The sequence below is a fragment of the Peromyscus maniculatus genome, chromosome 11, assembly GCF_049852395.1.
Source record: "Peromyscus maniculatus bairdii isolate BWxNUB_F1_BW_parent chromosome 11, HU_Pman_BW_mat_3.1, whole genome shotgun sequence".
In the NCBI taxonomy this organism is placed as follows: Eukaryota; Metazoa; Chordata; class Mammalia; order Rodentia; family Cricetidae; genus Peromyscus; species Peromyscus maniculatus.
This window is the reverse complement of record NC_134862.1, coordinates 66,210,194-66,227,079: the sequence shown is the minus strand read 5'-3', so window position 1 is coordinate 66,227,079 and position 16,886 is coordinate 66,210,194. Positions and strand designations below refer to the sequence as shown.

The 16,886-nt window shown below is 37.8% G+C and overlaps 2 protein-coding genes across 9 annotated transcripts in view; one reads left to right on the top strand and one right to left on the bottom strand.

The window, feature by feature from the left end:
• The window catches only part of Rasal2 (RAS protein activator like 2), a 301,544-nt gene that overhangs the window by 256,064 nt on the left and 28,594 nt on the right, over positions 1–16,886 (top strand). For all 7 annotated transcript variants that reach the window (XM_015992624.3, XM_015992627.3, XM_015992625.3 and 4 more), the window contains 6 exons: positions 771–924; positions 2,146–2,244; positions 3,749–4,303; positions 5,664–5,808; positions 13,829–13,973; positions 14,631–14,867. In XM_015992624.3, the coding sequence (XP_015848110.1) occupies positions 771–924; positions 2,146–2,244; positions 3,749–4,303; positions 5,664–5,808; positions 13,829–13,973; positions 14,631–14,867 (1,335 nt within the window). The remainder of the gene's footprint in view (positions 1–770; positions 925–2,145; positions 2,245–3,748; positions 4,304–5,663; positions 5,809–13,828; positions 13,974–14,630; positions 14,868–16,886) is intronic.
• Positions 5,733–16,886, bottom strand: part of Clec20a (C-type lectin domain containing 20A) — a 57,976-nt gene continuing 46,822 nt past the window's right edge. For both annotated transcript variants that reach the window (XM_076547765.1, XM_076547764.1), the window contains one exon: positions 5,733–5,865. In XM_076547765.1, coding sequence (XP_076403880.1) covers positions 5,770–5,865 — 96 coding nt within the window. In that variant the 3' untranslated portion in view covers positions 5,733–5,769. The remainder of the gene's footprint in view (positions 5,866–16,886) is intronic.

The following is a 16,886-nucleotide window of genomic DNA, read 5'->3' as shown; positions in this document are numbered from 1 at the left end:
AGCTAGGATACCCACCATTCTTTTGAAAGGACCAGGAAAACAGAATCAGCCAAGATGCCTGCCTAACAGTGTCAACTCTTCTCTGGGGAATTTGACTTTTTTTTTTTTCTTTAACTCTGGTGGGAAGTTTCCTCAAGGCGTTCTATTCTTATTATACTGTAAAGCATGTATAGAAGTCAAAGTTTGCCAGAAGAGAATTCCATATTGAGATGGAAATGAGACTGTTTGAAAGGCATTCTTGTGCTGAAGAGTTTGTCTTTCTTGCTGTTGCTCTCGCTTCCCATGCATGCCTTCCTTCTCTCGCTCACTGTGTGTGCTGGGGTAGGGGTGGGATCTACCAGAGCACACAGAAACAAACTGAGGACTCAGCCTTTGTCAGTGATACAAGGAGATAAATGGTGTGTAGCCTCAAACAAAATAAGAGAGAATGCCTTTTGACAATACTTTTGCATAAAAAGTGGTAAAAGAATTCTGAATAGTATATATTTCTCCATATTCCAATATAGAAATGAGAATAAAAAATAACATCTGTACAGGAACTTAGAGGTCCTTTGAGACTTGTAAAATTATTCTGTTTTTATGCTTTGTTGAAAAGGTGTGTTCATATATGCATGGTTTATGTATACCACATGAATATGACTGTTAATACTATAATTGTAGGATATTTAGTTATCCTCCTTTTATTTTTTCCTCTTACACTTTTACATTTTTGTTAGTCTCCTTTCCTTAGATCTTCATGTAACATTGCCTTAAGTATCTTCTACTTTTAGGTCTCGTGGTCTGCCTAAACTGAAAGAGTCTCGTTCACATGAGTCCCTGCTGAGCCCCTGCAGTGCTGTGGAATGTCTGGATCTTGGTAGAGGAGAGCCAGTGTCAGTGAAACCACTCCATAGTAGCATCCTTGGACAGGACTTCTGCTTTGAGGTAAAAAGGGGAAAGAATTGCAAAAAGAAGGGAGAATAGTCAGTAATTTGGCTATTTCACTGTTGTGTTTCTGATTTGATTATCTTGACTGGGTTTAAGTTCCTGAAAATTTTACTTATAAGGGAAGAGTTGACAATCTGTTAATAGAAAAAATTATATTTGTAATTGAAGTTATTAATGATTATCTCATGCCTTTGCCTTTGTCTGCTTTCAAAAACTTGGGTACTTAGTATATTCTCAGTGTAGGTTACATACAAGATTAACAATAGCTTCTCAAACTGATGTGTTATTTCTTAATATTAAATATAAAAATGTCATACACTGTTATTTCATCCCTAATTTTAAAAGAATTTGGAGAAAACCCACCAAAAATTACAGTTTTATAACTACAACATGAGCAGTTCTTGACCTAGGGCCATACCTTGTTGGGTATACCATCTCCTGCATGTTCCTAGATCAATAACTGTACTTCTCAGCCACATTTCAGGTCCTCACTAACTGTCTGAAGCTAGGAGCTGCCATTTCAGACATAGCATACCATCTGATCAGATTCATTGTATTATGACCTGAGAGTCTAAGTAAACAGACTGCAGCTCAGAGCAGGTCATTTGTATGTGTTTATCATTATTATTATTATTCCTTGAAAAGTCACTTGAACTCTGCCTTATTTGTGAAGCTCAGTTCAGTGGCTTCTCCAATGGACATAATATACTATGTTAAATGTTATAAATGACTGGAAATCAATAGATTGGTTGCCTCCTGGAGGAGAAATAGATCCCAGAGAGGGATTCAACTGCACTGATGCCGTTCAGTTTCATTTAGTAGCCTTCTGTAGCATTGTGATGAAGCAGTCTTACAAAACCAAATAATTTTACAAACATTTCCTTTTTTAGTTATTTTTATTAGCTCAAATGAGCATATTCATTCATAGGTAATTTTATATATGCCTTAAGCTTTTTTAAATTTTTTTGTTTCTCTGAACCATAGGCCAAATTGTAAATGAGTTTTTTTTTTCATAGCTGGAAATAATTATGGATGCTACTTAGAGATTAAAATTTGAGTAAAGATATGACAAAATTGAAATGATTCATTGTTTTAGCTTCACATAGTAAGATTTGGGTTTCATAACATGTCCCTAATTCTTAAACTTTAGAAATTAGAAGATCAATTCCCCCACCACACACCTAGTCTTACATCACATCTCTAATCTTTGTGTTGAAGGTCACCTACTTAAGTGGAAGTAAATGCTTTAGCTGTAACTCTGCCTCAGAGAGAGATAAGTGGATGGAAAACCTTCGAAGGACCGTTCAGCCAAATAAGGTAATGGTGGCTCTGAGTGTCAAAAAAATATGTCACCACCCCTCTAAGGCTCATGGATCATCTCAAAAGAGGGAAGAGAAAGGATGTAAATGCAGGAAGACAGGGAGAAGGGCTGAGAAATACACAGCCAGTGTACTCATCACCTCATAGCTGCTATGTCAGCAGACCCACACAAAACTGGGTCTGTCAACAGTCAGTCTGGAATGGAAAGATTCAAGGCCCTACTGAACTGTTGGCTACCTGTAGATTTCAGAGGAGGAGCAGGTAGAGTTCTCAGGTATGCACACAGCAGAGGAGCCCATCAGGCTCTAGTGGATGGTTCTAAACCCATGTTTACACAGATGTTCTTGATTAAACTCAGTGGGTCTCAGAAAGGCGGGAAGGGGATATGATGTGTAAGAAAGGAACTTGTAGGAAGGAGATGAAAGAAGGTGGGTTATGGTAATCAGAATGCATGTTAGACATGTGGGAAATTGTCAGAACAAATTCAACAGAAGTTTTTTTTAAAAAAATTTATTACTTGTAAGCATCAAGTTGATAGAAGACAAATGTAGTAATATATTAATTTTATAAATCTTAATAATTTGTTGTTGTTGAGACAGTATCTCACTATGTAACCAGGGCTGGCCTTGAACTTGCAAGCTTTTTGTCCCAGCCTCACAAATCCCTGGGCTGGGATTATAAGTAATTGCTACCACATCTGGCTTAGGGTTTGACAGTTTGAAAATCCTGTGTACATGTTAGGACATTTTACACTGAAAATTATCTTACTGAAGACAATATTATTGTCATTTTGCCATGGGAATAGAGACTCAAAAAGCTAAGTGACATGCCCAGTCAGAAGTTCATATATGATAACGTCGTACTAGAAAGCAAGTGTGTTAGCAACTTACCTTTTTTAGTTTTAGAAATGAGTCCAGCCTCATATAGATGGCTGCAGGGAACTTACTGGTACATGATGATATTTTTAACCCAAATAAAACAGAATATCTGGTTCTGTAAGATGTTTTGTTTTGTTTTTTTCCAAGACAGGGTTTCTCTGTGTAGCCCTGGCTATCCTGGAACTCACTGTGTAGATCAGACTGGCCTCCAACTCAGATTTGCATCCCTCTGCTCCCCAAGTCCTGGGCTAAGGGCTTGTACCACCACTGCCCAGCTTTGTAAGAGTATTTTTAAAAATATTTCTAATTACATTTATTTCTGTGTATGTGTGTCTGTACAGGGTATGTGTGAGAGTGAGAGGACAGTTTGCAGGAGTTGACTCTTTTCCTTCCACAGTGTGTGTCCTGGGATCAAATTCAGGTCACCGGGCTTGGCAGCCAGTGCAACTACCCACTGAACCAGTACAAGATTATTCTTTAGAGTTCTGTGGTTCAGAACAATAGCAATTCTTTTTACTATGTTGACTGCTCTTAATAGAGGAACGTTAATAATCAGCATTACTTTAAGAAGAAAATACTCTCTGGTATGTCAGATCTCAAATTCAAATTTGCTGTCTTTATAGGACAATTGTCGGCGAGCTGAAAATGTCCTCCGTTTATGGATCATTGAAGCCAAGGACCTTGCCCCTAAAAAAAAATATTTCTGCGAACTGTGCCTTGATGATACCCTCTTTGCTCGTACAACCAGCAAGACCAAAGCAGACAATATTTTCTGGGGTGAACATTTTGAGTTCTATAGCCTTCCACCTCTCCATAGCATCACAGTTCACATTTATAAGGATGTGGAAAAAAAGAAAAAAAAGGACAAGAATAATTATGTAGGGCTAGTCAACATCCCCACTGCCAGTGTGACTGGTCGCCAGTTTGTAGAAAAATGGTACCCAGTGAGTACACCCACACCCAACAAAGGGAAGACAGGAGGACCTTCTATTCGGATTAAGTCACGTTTCCAAACTATCACCATTCTGCCTATGGAGCAATACAAAGAATTTGCAGAATTCATCACCAGCAACTACACCATGCTGTGTTCAGTTCTTGAGCCGGTAATTAGTGTGAGGAATAAAGAGGAGTTGGCTTGTGCCTTAGTACACATTCTTCAGAGTACTGGCAGAGCCAAGGTAAGTCAAAAAGGGGTGTGTTACCTGAAAGTCTTTCCTTACCATGTACAAGAAAATGAAGCTGTGGATACCGGTAGATACTGTGAAAATCCAGCTTAGAACGTTTTCAGAAAAGAAAAAGGAAATTAGGGTTGAGTGAAGAAAGCCGATTAGCAGTTCTATAAGATATGGCAATTTTTTTTAACTAAAATAAAATGGAGGAACTAGCAAATACTTATTTCTAGTTACTTTTCATGAAGGTAGATACCATGGTTGCAGTTGCTAGGATAACCCCACAGCATGTTCAAATTCTGTTGTTACTGTTTTCTTTTTGAAACATGGTCTCACCATATTGGCCATTCTAGCCTCAAACGTGAGATCCTCCTGCCTCAGCCTCCCAAGTCCCAGACTTAAAGGTATGATACAGGTGTGCAACATCATGCCTAGCTGAAGTTTTTCTGGAGTATTAAATGTTGTATTTTAAGATTAACTGCTAACTGTATCCCAGTGGTACAGAAGGAGATAATCAAGAAATGTGCTGACTGTAAGTCTTCATGGAATAAAACCTGAATCTGAAGTGGAAACACGAGGGGTGATGTACAGTTAGTTGGCACCTGTTTCATGGCAATCTTTCATCTGAATGGAAATGAACACTGGGTTATTCCATAAAATAACATCTAAAGTGTGCCAGAGACTGTTCAGTGCTGAAAGTGTGTCTCCCCTGGATATGTTGAACAATACAGCACTGTCTTTAGGGGCTTTGGGTTTTCCGGAGAAACCATACTAACAGTTACAGAAGTAAATCTGTGGTTACAGTGAGAAAGAAGTGCAGAGGGTGCAGAGATAAATAACACTGTGGCGGTGTGGTGCAAGGGGGACTGGCAAGTGAGGCTCGAGGGCAGTCTTGATCCAAGAGGGCTTCATGGAGGAAGTAGTATGTAAACTGAGATCTAAAGGTTCCCAGAAATTAGTCTTACGATAATAGGAGTGGAGGTTAGGGGACAGAACTGAGAACAGCATTTGCAGAACATTGTCGTGGATGGGCTGTGTGGACTAAAGGGTGTAAAAAAGAAAAGAGAGCATCGTGTGGGAACTAGAGCAGAGAGAACAGTACTGAGTAAGGTTGGAAAAAGAGAGATTTGCAGATGCATTCAGAATTATCTTTTTCAGCAGTGCATTAGAAAATATCTGAAGGAATTCAGAAATTAAATTTAGAGCTGGCAATATGTAAGATTTTTATCCTGTCTTCCTTTTCCCTTTCCAAGGAATTTGGTGGCTTAATTTAAAGCAATGTTCCGAAAATATCTGCTATTTTGGTAGTCTCTTCTAATGTATAGTTCTTACTCAGGTCCTTTCTTTCTGACAAACATTCTTCTGCCAGGATTTTCTGACTGACTTGGTGATGTCTGAGGTGGATCGTTGTGGAGAGCATGATGTCTTGATCTTCAGAGAAAACACCATTGCCACTAAATCCATTGAGGAATACCTCAAGTTGGTAGGACAACAGTACCTCCATGATGCACTGGGTATGGAAAAGGAAGATGTGTATCTTCTTTCTCTTTCAGTTTAACTTCTTTCACCTCCTAGGACAAAGAAGTTAAATTCAAATTCTGCATGCATTTCATTCATCTGACTTGAGTGATTTAGATTTCAACTGTACTGTCTCTGCAGTACTTACCAGTAGAGTAACCACACTTATGTATTATAATGTGTATGAAAATAGAAAACTCATCAATATATATAGCCACCCCAAATCTCTGCATTTCTGATCCCAGAGTGTATAAAAATATTGATGGATTTCACTTCTAGAACTTAGGTGTCCTATTTCCCATAAAGTATTGGGTATTTATACCATAATATGGCTGTATTACCTCAGTCTAAAAGGCTGTCCTACCATTTATTACCACGCATACAAAACTGTCATCAAAAATGAAGAAATACTTGATAGTTCCTACAGTTCTACACTTCCGTTTAAGGTCTCTAACTAGTAACAAATTTTTAACCCAATCATTAGTTGTTGATGACTAAGCCATTCACTTAAAGATCCAAATTTGGTTATGAAATTAAGCCTTTAGCTGCTAGAGTAAGGCAATGTGTTAGACACACAGTATAATAAAGTGATAGGATAATTAAGTACATGTGAATTCCTTGAAGAAAATGGTGGTTTAGGGGTGGACTGTCTGTCTGTACTAGCCTAAGCTGGCCTTGTTTTCATAGCAGTCCTCCTGCCTCTGCCTCCCAGTGCTAGGATTATAGACATGAGTCACATGCCCAGCAATTTCCTGTATCTTCATCCTCCTTCATCCACAGAGTGTAATACAGCACTGTACTGTACCAACACAATGCTAGTCACATATATGTGACAGTATGTTTAATGAGTAACTTCAACTTTAAGTAGTCACAGTGTAAAAAGAATAAGAGAAACCATTGAAATAAATAGCAAACTTTATTTAACCCAGTGTATTCAAATATTAACAACTGATCACTATGGGAATAATTAATGGGGTATTCATTTTCCATACTCTGAAATTCAGTATATATTTTATATTTATCCCACATTTCAATTTGTTCTAGTTGTACTTCTAGTGCTTACCAGTCACGTGTAATCAAGAGTATGCAGTAATAAGGTATGCTGAATGACTATAGAGGTTTTTGTTCACAAGGAGTTTATAATGTAAGGAAATAAGATAGGGTTGTCTGTTTAACCAAAAGAGAAATCCTGTGTTTTTGCAGAGAATTTTTTTAATGATTCCAGCTCAACAGAATTTTTCAGTTTCTTGTGTGAATATACTTATATTGTATGAGTACAGTAAAGGTTGAAGGGATAAAACAAACATTTGTAAGGGTAATTAGGGATTAGCATGAAAGAAAAAAGAATGAGACATGAATTAAAAGGCACAGAAGTGAAGGGAAAAAATCAGGTGAGTATGCAGTACACCTCTCAGGAGAAAAAGGACATGAAAGTGGACCATGGGTAAAGGCACTTGCCACCAACCCTGGTGACCCAAATTCAGTCCCCAGAACCCATATGGTGGAAGCAGTGAACCAACTCCTACAAGTTGTTCTCTGACCTCCACACATGTACCATAAGCATGATCATACACACACACACACACACACACACACACACACACACACACACACAGAATATATGAAATAATAATAGTAAAAGGACATGAAAGAGTCAGGCGGTGGTGGCACACACCTTTAATCCCAGTACTCAGAGGCAGAAGCAGGTGGATCTCTGTGAGTCCGAGGCCAGCTTGGTCTACAGAGTGATTTCTAGGACAGCCAAGGAAACCCTGTTTCAAAAATAAAAGAAAAAAATAAAAACATCAAAGAGGCACGTTGAATAACAGCAAAGATTGGCAATAATTGGAACCAAAATTTAAGGTCCTGGCTGAGGATTTAGATTTTACACTAATCATTTAAAAGCTACCAAAATTTCTCAGGATAATTTTAATAGAATTAAGAGAATGATGAGAATAAATTTTTTAAAGAAAAAGTACGAAGAAGAAGCCATTTAGGAGCTGATGGCTTATTGGTTAAAAACAATTGATGCCCTTGGAGAGGACCTGGGTTCAGTCCCCAGCACCCACATGCATTCAGTCCCCACCACCTACAAACTTGCTGTAACTCTAGTTTCAGGAGATCTGATGCTCTCCCCTGGCTTCTTTATGCACTGCATGCTTGTGGTACATAGACATAAATACAGAAAAATACACTCATGCATATAAAAATATTTAATGAATAAATTTTGAAAACAAAAAAAGCCATTGTAGCAGGAGAGAAAGAAATATTATGACTTACTAGACAATCTTTGGGAGTAGACTAGTGAAAAAGGATAAAAAAAACATTGAAGTTGAGCTGACTTGGCAACTTGTTCAGTTTGTAGGAAAGGAAGATTAAATATTGTAGAGAATTTGTAGACTTTCTAAGTGACTGATTCTTTTTTTAGGATTTACTTTATTTATAATCATGTCTGTCTGTCTGTGGGTATGTGCACATGAATGCGGGTACCCATGGAGCTTAAGTTAACAGGCAGTTATTGCCTGCCAGATGTGAATGCTGGGAACCAAACTCAGGTCTTCTGCAAGAGCAGTACGGGCTCTTAACTGTTGAGCCTTCTCTCCAGCCCCTTGATAACATTCTTAGAAGAAACATAACAGAAATCATGGAAGTAGTAGGCTTGAAGTGGGGGAAATTATATGTTACCTTATATGTATTCACTTGAAGTTCTGATAGGAATTTAGGAGGAGTTGAGGTGGGAAAGCAAATTAGAACATATGTCTAGACAGGTGTGAGAACTCTGGGACTAACTCATGTAGAGGAGTTAAATGAAGCTAAGAAATTACCAAAACGAGAATAGAGCCAAAAATACATTTTATGGTGCATCTTTGCTGAGAATAAAAGGGAGATAAGGAAAAAAAAAAAAAAAAAAAGACAGTGAAAGAATCAGAGAAGTGATCTTTTTCATAGTACCTCCTAGGTAGTCGGCTGCATCAGGATGAGCTTGAATATGTTCTCTGAAAACTCATTGAGTGGATGATGAATGCAAGCTTTATACTTTCTATGAGAAGTGCATAGAACAGATGTTCCTGCTGATGTTCTGGGTGAAGAGTGGAAGGTTTATATGATCTGAATCAATGGAGGGAATGATGAACAAGGTTTTCCCATGAAGCAGAGTAACTTGACCCACATCTGGTGAGTAGGGGCATTCTTGTGATAGACCAAGGATAACCAGAGAGAGGAAGAGCAAGTCTGTTTTTGGATGCATTGTGATTGCCAAACTGAGTGTTCTCAACTTGGTTATTGGTTTTTGTTTTTTTGTTTAAAAAAAAAAAAGGAGAAAAGGATATTTCTGGACTGATAGACACTAACGTGCCTCAGCAATTGGAGCCCAAAAGAAAACTAGCTAAATTAGTTGAAACAAACCTTTCAGCTCCGTAAAGATAATGTCCACCAATATGTTGTCAGGAAAGCTCTTAAACAAAGAAGGCGATAAGACCCCAAGATTCAGCATCTTGTTATGCCACAAATCCTGCAAGTGTTCTGAAGAAACATCATGCTAAGGGAAATGAGGAGGAGGCTGCAAATATGCTAAACTTTTGGCCCAGATAATGAAAGAAGCCAAAGAAAAGCTACAGAAACAGATTGCCAAGAGATGTAGGCTATCCTTGCTGAGAACATCTACTTCTGAATCCAGTCAAAAATAGAGTCTTTAAAAGTAACAAATTGGTCAGATGTTGCAGGGCAGGGAGGGTCAGAAGCCAAAGCTACAGCTTAGTGGTAGCAGACAGTTTTAAGCATTCATGATGCCCAAGGCTACCATTTTTTATTCTTAGATGTCTTGTTTATTTACGCATGTGTGTATGTGTGTGTGTGTGAGAGAGAGAGACAGAGAGAGACAGAGACAGAGAGACAGAAAACAAATACAACTTGTAGTTGGTTCTCTCCTTCCACCATGTGGGGGCCAGGAATCCAATTCAAGTCATCAGGCACTGGAGAAAGCCCCTTTGCCCACTGAACCATCCTGCTGACCCAATACTACCTTTGACCAAAAAAAAAAAATCAGATGGTAAGAAAAATAGTTGTCGAATTATTTCACAGTTTAAATATTACTTGTGATGCTACAGACTGGTGTATCAAGAGGAAAGGAGCTGGGCAGTGGTGGTGCACACCTTTAATCCCAGCACTCTAGAGGCAGAGGCAGGCAGATCTCTGTGAGTTCGAGGACAACCTGGTCTACAAAGCAAATTCCAGGACAGCCAGGGCTACATGGAGATACCCTGTCTTGAAGAAAAAAAAAATGAGAATTTTTTTTTAAAGAGGAAAGGAATTTTAAGATGTTAAAAAGTAATAACTGAATGGTTGAGAAATAGGGCTGTGTTTACATGAAGTAGACGTGCTGTAGTCACGGTTAGTTTCTACTCTGAACAAAAGTTTTTTTTTTTTTTTCACTTCTGTTTATCCTCAAATCTACTCAATTGCTTTAGTGTAAAATCTAATAAGAATTATGAGAAAACAGTTGATTTTCATTGACATTAGGAAAGATACTATTAATCTCATTTACCTAGGCATTTACTATAGTTATAAATTATGTCATGGTTTGCTTTAATCATTTATGTTGTCCTCTAAAAGGCAACAGTGAAGCATCTCTAACAGTTTTCTCCATTCTGTGAACATGAAGGTGAGAAGATTCATATTCTAAAGATGTATTTGCTTAAAGGAATTTCTGAATTAAACCTCCAAAATGACAAATGGATACCAAGTCATTTGATACAATAGTGAATAATTAAATATCTGATGAGCTCAGTAAGGCATGAAAATTAATTCATTGAGCATGGGAAACAATTCAGATAACCTCCCAAAGATCTCTGTTAACATTTCTGTAACCTAAGAGCATAGGCTGGGGTAAAGAAAATGGCTGCAGCTTCCAAGAGCATAAAAACAACTCATAAGATTCTCTGTACTGAGATTAGACTGTCTTCTTCCCATTGAAGTTTTGTTGTATGAAATACACTTTAAGCAAAAGGAAAAAAACAAGTGCTGTTTATGTTGTTTGTTGGTAGAGCACTTTCTTGACATACATAAGGCCATGAGTTTAATACCCACCCATCCTCAAAGAGAGTTGCCAGTCATAATGTACAGTGTCAGCCAGCTTCTTAGCCTGTCTTGGTCTTAATGAAAGCATTACTCTCTGCTGAAAACAAATCTGCTTTATTTAGACTTAAGTCTTTCATCTGTTAGCTCCCTTTACCTGTCTGATTAAAGTCAATTTTTTGTTGTTGTCTTGTGAAAAGGAAGAAATACCATCTGTGAAACATAAGTCACTCGGAAGGCATAATTTCCAGGCTGGTGTTGGAGGCAAATGCCTTTCAGATGTAATATGTCAACATCTGTTAACTTAAACCTACACGTGAAATGTTGATGATAGTAACGATTCAGTGATTAGATTAGCACAGACAACACATAGTAGAACGAACATGTTGGTACATGCTTGCATTCCATCAGTTCCAAGGTAAAGGCGGGACTATTTAATGAGTTTGCTGTCAGTCTGGTGTACATAAGACCTTTCCTAAAAGGTGGGGCTTGGGGAGTTGGAGAGATGGCTAGGTGGGTAAGAGCACTTAACTGCTCTTGCAGAGAGCCCAGGTTGGGTTCCCAGCACCTGCATAGTAACTCACAACCAGTTGCAATGAATTTGATGCCACCTTCTAATCTCCACTGACACCGCGTGCTTGGGTGGTACACATACACATAAAATAAATCTAAAAATTTTTTTAATTAAAAAAATGTTTTCAAAGAAGGGGGTGGAGGATGGCTAAGCGGTTAAGAGAGCTTGTTTGCTGCATAATCATGAAGACCTGAGTTTGGATAACAGTGCCTACATAACAAGCTGAGTGTCTGCAAACACCTGCAACTCCAGCTCCAGGGATCTAACACTCTTCTGGTCTCCATATGCAAAGGCATACTCATCTGCTCACTTACGTGTTTCTATTCATGCAGACACAAATAAAATAGTTTTTACAATTCAAAGAAGAAACCAGGATAAAACATTATGAGTACACACTATTTAAACTCAGTGATTGCCCTTTTAGCTCTTTTTCTTTTCAAAGGCAAAGGAGCAAATAATTTTCAAGTAAGTACCTTTTTAGGTACAAACCTATAAAAGCTTCATCCTCATTTTAGCATACTACACATTATCAGACATGGGTTATAATTCCAAAAATGAAAACAAATTTTAATAGAAAATTTTAACAAATTTTTTTGTGGTATCTCATAGTGCTGGTACCACATACAATTTTTGTCTGGCTCCTGAGTAATTTCTTGGGCCATTTACTTGAAGAATGAAAGAAAAATAGTTAATGTTTATATTATTTTACTTTCTTAGAATAGCTGTGACCCAAATGAACACCCTTAACAGAATGTTACAGATTTACAGTTTGGCCAATTATTACTAAAATATTTGATGCTGATAGTTTTAAATATTATAGTTATGTATCCTTTAAATGAAATAGATTATGTGGAAACATGGAGTGAATACTGTCTTGTGGGGATTCTTAACAGTTTTTAAACTTAACAGTTTGGTGATTTTCCTTGACTAAAAACTATTTTAAAGTAGCATATTTTGTACATAATAGTGCTTTCTATATGGAGCCCAACTAAGTGCCAAGAAGATACTACATTTGGGTTTGGTTGGTTGGTTTGGGTTTGGGTTTGGGTTTTTTTTTTGTTTTGTTTTGTTTTTTGTTTTTTCTTAATACCACAGTTCTGCAACATAGGTCTCATACTAATAAAGCAACCAAAGCTCAGGTTAATTAAGTGATGTTTCAAGGCCCCTTAGTTAGGTGAGGGATCCAGGGCTTGATCATAGCCCTCTTTTAATACTGGAATGCATGTTTATCCCCTCCCCCACCCCATGTGTGTATACCACTTTGCTTCCTGTTCCCTAAGAAAGTTTTTTCTAAATATGTTTCCCATACTCTGTAATAGCTATTTTTAAAAGCTTTCCTTTACCTCGGTAGTAATCATTTTGACAGAAAATATGTTTCATTTTGCTCCTGGTATTTTTTTCTTGTAGAAATTACTGTTCTTCAAAGCCCTCTTATGACTAACCTGAACCTCAAGTCACATCCACAGATTGAGAAGGATCTTTTAAAAGGTCCACTCCTCTTTAATGAAGAGAGACCTGTAAGAAAACAAGACTATGTACTTCCATCTCTTATAAAAATTTAGTAAGCTCCTATCCTGCTTTTTGAGAGTTATTTAAGGGGGTATGAATTTGAACATGATTAAAACCTGGTTCCTAACTTCCAAAGGTTTATCTTATAAGTGAGAAGTGCATGTGAACAAATATGCACCAGAGTATAAACCATGGACTGTCAGAAGACATTGAAGTAGTGTGCCTTGCAGAGGTAAACAGATACGGTGATTCCAGAGAGTAGTAGGCAGATCTTTATAGATAGGCTATCTGGCCAGTGTCTGTGGAAAAGCATGTAAAGTATAGATGAAGAGAAATGCTGCAGTTTTGTGTGGAAGGTTAAGTTACTGTAGCCAGTGCTAACGGTAGACCTGAAGAGCCTTGTTTGTATCTGTGTTTGACACCAACATTACTCCTAAAACCTTGGTTCGGTTACATGTTCAATCAAGCCCGGGCTGTTTGGTTTTTGTTTTGTTTTGTTTTTTGTTGTTGTTTTTCTGGATAATGAGATTACTTACATTAGTGGGAGAACTCTTTAACAAGTTCATGATAATTAAATATATTTGGGGTTTCCAATAAAAGATACTGTATTTTTAACTCAAATCATTGCTATTTTTATAAATATTGACGATGTTGGTGATTGGTTCTATTTTGCTTCCAGGATAAAGAGAATAATTTTAGTGCATGGGAGGAAGTAACTATTGGGTCCTAAAGCAGTGATGCTTCATGGTTCCTCACTAGGTCTGAGGAAAGAACACTCTAAAGAATGCTCAATTGTTTCTTATTCTGTTGAGGGAAGCAGAGTTTCATTATAGCACTTGTCACCTTTTCCCTTGGATTAGGGGAGTTCATCAAAGCCTTGTATGAATCAGATGAGAACTGTGAAGTGGATCCCAGCAAGTGTTCTTCTAGTGAACTGATAGACCACCAGAGCAACCTGAAAATGTGCTGTGAGTTGGCTTTCTGCAAGATCATCAACTCATACTGGTGAGCTTGTGTCCTTGCCAAGGAACCTACTTTTTCCCTATGAGCATCACCACAAAGGAAAGACTTGAAGGAAATGACAAGATTCCCCTCCCTTAGTCCATTGTAAGCAGGACTTCTGAACTGCCTCTTTAAATAACCCTTTCCAGCTATTAGAGCTGTACTTTCTAATACCTACTAGTAGAGGTTGGATTTGTCAGGTGGGGTTGTCTTGTTTTGTTTTTTACTTTTTAAAATATTTGCTAGAGTGGAACAGATATGTTCATAAATTTTGATCTTTTCTCTACCACAAACAAATGGTGAGTTTGGGAAGATTTTTCATGAACAGCCTTTAGGGGTATTATGGTAAGCTGTGTTAAACCAGATAGTTTAGTGAGAAGGAGCCTCATGCTGTTTTCCCACTTAGCTAAACTAAATTTGTACTAATCCAAAACTTTGTAACTTTAAGTTTCTAATCTCCACCTAGCCTTCTGTGACTTTTCCACCTCCTGTCGGCCATGAATCAGGCTGACCCCCATCCCTGGGTGTCTAATAAGGCCTCCTCCTAGCTCAGCTCTGGAACAGAAGCACACTGGGTCAGAGTAGGCCACTTTCTCAGTTATGACACTTTCTATTTAGAGGCTATGGGGTTTCTTTGTGTGTATGTTTTCCCTTCTGTAGTGTCTTCCCTCGTGAGCTGAAAGAAGTGTTTGCATCATGGAAGCAGCAGTGCCTGACCCGAGGCAAGCAAGACATCAGTGAGCGGCTCATTAGTGCCTCCCTGTTTCTCCGCTTCCTTTGCCCAGCCATTATGTCTCCCAGTCTCTTCAGCCTGATGCAGGAGTATCCTGATGACCGCACATCGCGGACTCTAACTCTTATTGCCAAGGTCATCCAGAACCTGGCCAACTTTGCCAAGTAGGTGAAACTACCCTAACCCTTTTTAAAACACCTGACTTTTTAAAAATGCATGAGCTTTTGAATAAGGCTGGAGCTGCATTCCTACTCCTTCTAGATTCTATTGCATTGTCAAGAAAAATTTTAAAATGGAAACAAATATTAAATAAAATCTGGTACAAACATTTAATGAAATATTTATAACAGCTGAAAATAATGTTTATAAAAGATATTCAATAATATGAAGATGGTGATAGCTAAATTAAAATATTAATTAAAGATAGAATGACAAGTGATACATATGCTATTATTTGCTATTATTTTAGTAATATGAAAAAAGAATACAGGTATGAGAGTGTTGAGAAAAGGCTTGGCAATATGCACAAGGCCCTGGGTTCAATCCCAAGCGTCCATCAAGCAAAGAAGTGTTGTAAAAATAGGCAAATACTGTGGTTACATCATCTATTGTAAATAGGATGGCCACTTTCTAACAGGTGGTATTAAGAAAAATGCAGAAGATGGAAGGGTACTATAGACAATCACAAGAGACCAAATGCAGTACTTGAAATTTATTGTTATCTTAAGTTAGAAAAACAATCTGTAAAAATTATTTGGGGGTCCACCAGGATGATTAATCAGGTAAGAACACTGTCTGTCAACCCTATGGCTTGAGTTTAACACTCCAAAGCCACATGGTGGAAGGAAAGAAGCAGCTCTCACACAAGTTGGCTTTTGACCTCCACATGTGCACCATGGTATGCAAGCACCACCACCACACGCAAAAAATAAACAAATATAAAGGTTGTTTTAGTTGTTTGGGGACTAGAAAGATAGCTCAGCAGTTAAGATCCCTTACGACTATTGCAGAAGACCTGAGTTGGTTCTTAACACTCACAACTGCCTGTAAACCTAGTTCCAAGGAAATCCAACACCTCTGGCTTCAAGGGGTACCCACACTCACATGTACATACATACATATATAATTCAAAATAATTTTTTATTATTTGGCAAAAATAGTAGAATTTAATTAAGAACTGTATATGAGATGATTAATGAATAATGTTTTAAAATTTTTAATGTGAAAATAGCATTGCTTTCTATAAGAGATACTCCTTATTCTGAAAAAAAAAGACACTGAAGTATCTGTAATTTAGTTTAAAATGGCTCTAGATAAAGAAAAGTATATGTATCTGTAGAGATGAAAGCAAACCTGGCAAGCAAAAAAAAGGTTACCAGTTGGTTAATATAGATGAAAAGCATATGGGTGTTCATTATATATTCTTTCAACTTTTCTGTAAGCTTAAATTTATTTTCAAAAGGAAGTTAGGAAGCCAAGAACAATGGCTCACACCTTCAATCCCTGCACGCAGGAAGTAGAAGCAGGTGGATCTCTGTGAGTTCAAGGCCAGTCTAGTCTACATAGCAAGTTTAGGCCAGCCAGCCAGTGATACTGCCTCAAAAAAAAAAAAAAAAAAAAAAAGGAAAGGAAAGAAGGATAGATGGACCAGGAAAAAAATTCACTTTACAAAGTTGATCACAGGTATATTTATATTGAGACAGACAAGTTTTTCCCAACAGTGTATGGAAGAAAAAGTTGTCAGTGAAGCAGATTGTCTTCTCATATATTATTTTGTAAATTTTATTTATTTTCATATGCATGGGTGTTCCACTGGTGTGTGCGCCTGTGTACCACACACATGTGTGGTGCCTGCAGAGGCCAGAAGAGGGCACCGAATTTTCTAGACTGGAGTTAAAGACAGTTGTGAACAACCGTGTAGGTGCTGGAAATAGAACTCAGGTCCTCAGCTAGTGCTCTTAATCTCTTAATTGCTGAACCATCTCTCCAACCCTTTAATAGAATTTTTTGAAGTTCACTGTTTGAATTTTATGGACCTTATAGCTAAGCCAACACAGAAAGATTTGCCCATATAAGGTTGTTTGTTTTTGTTTTAAAGGGTGCATTAAAGGGCAAAATATAGATAGTTCCATGATATCTGCAGTTTCAGGCATCCATCGGAGGTCTTTCAGTATGAACCATGG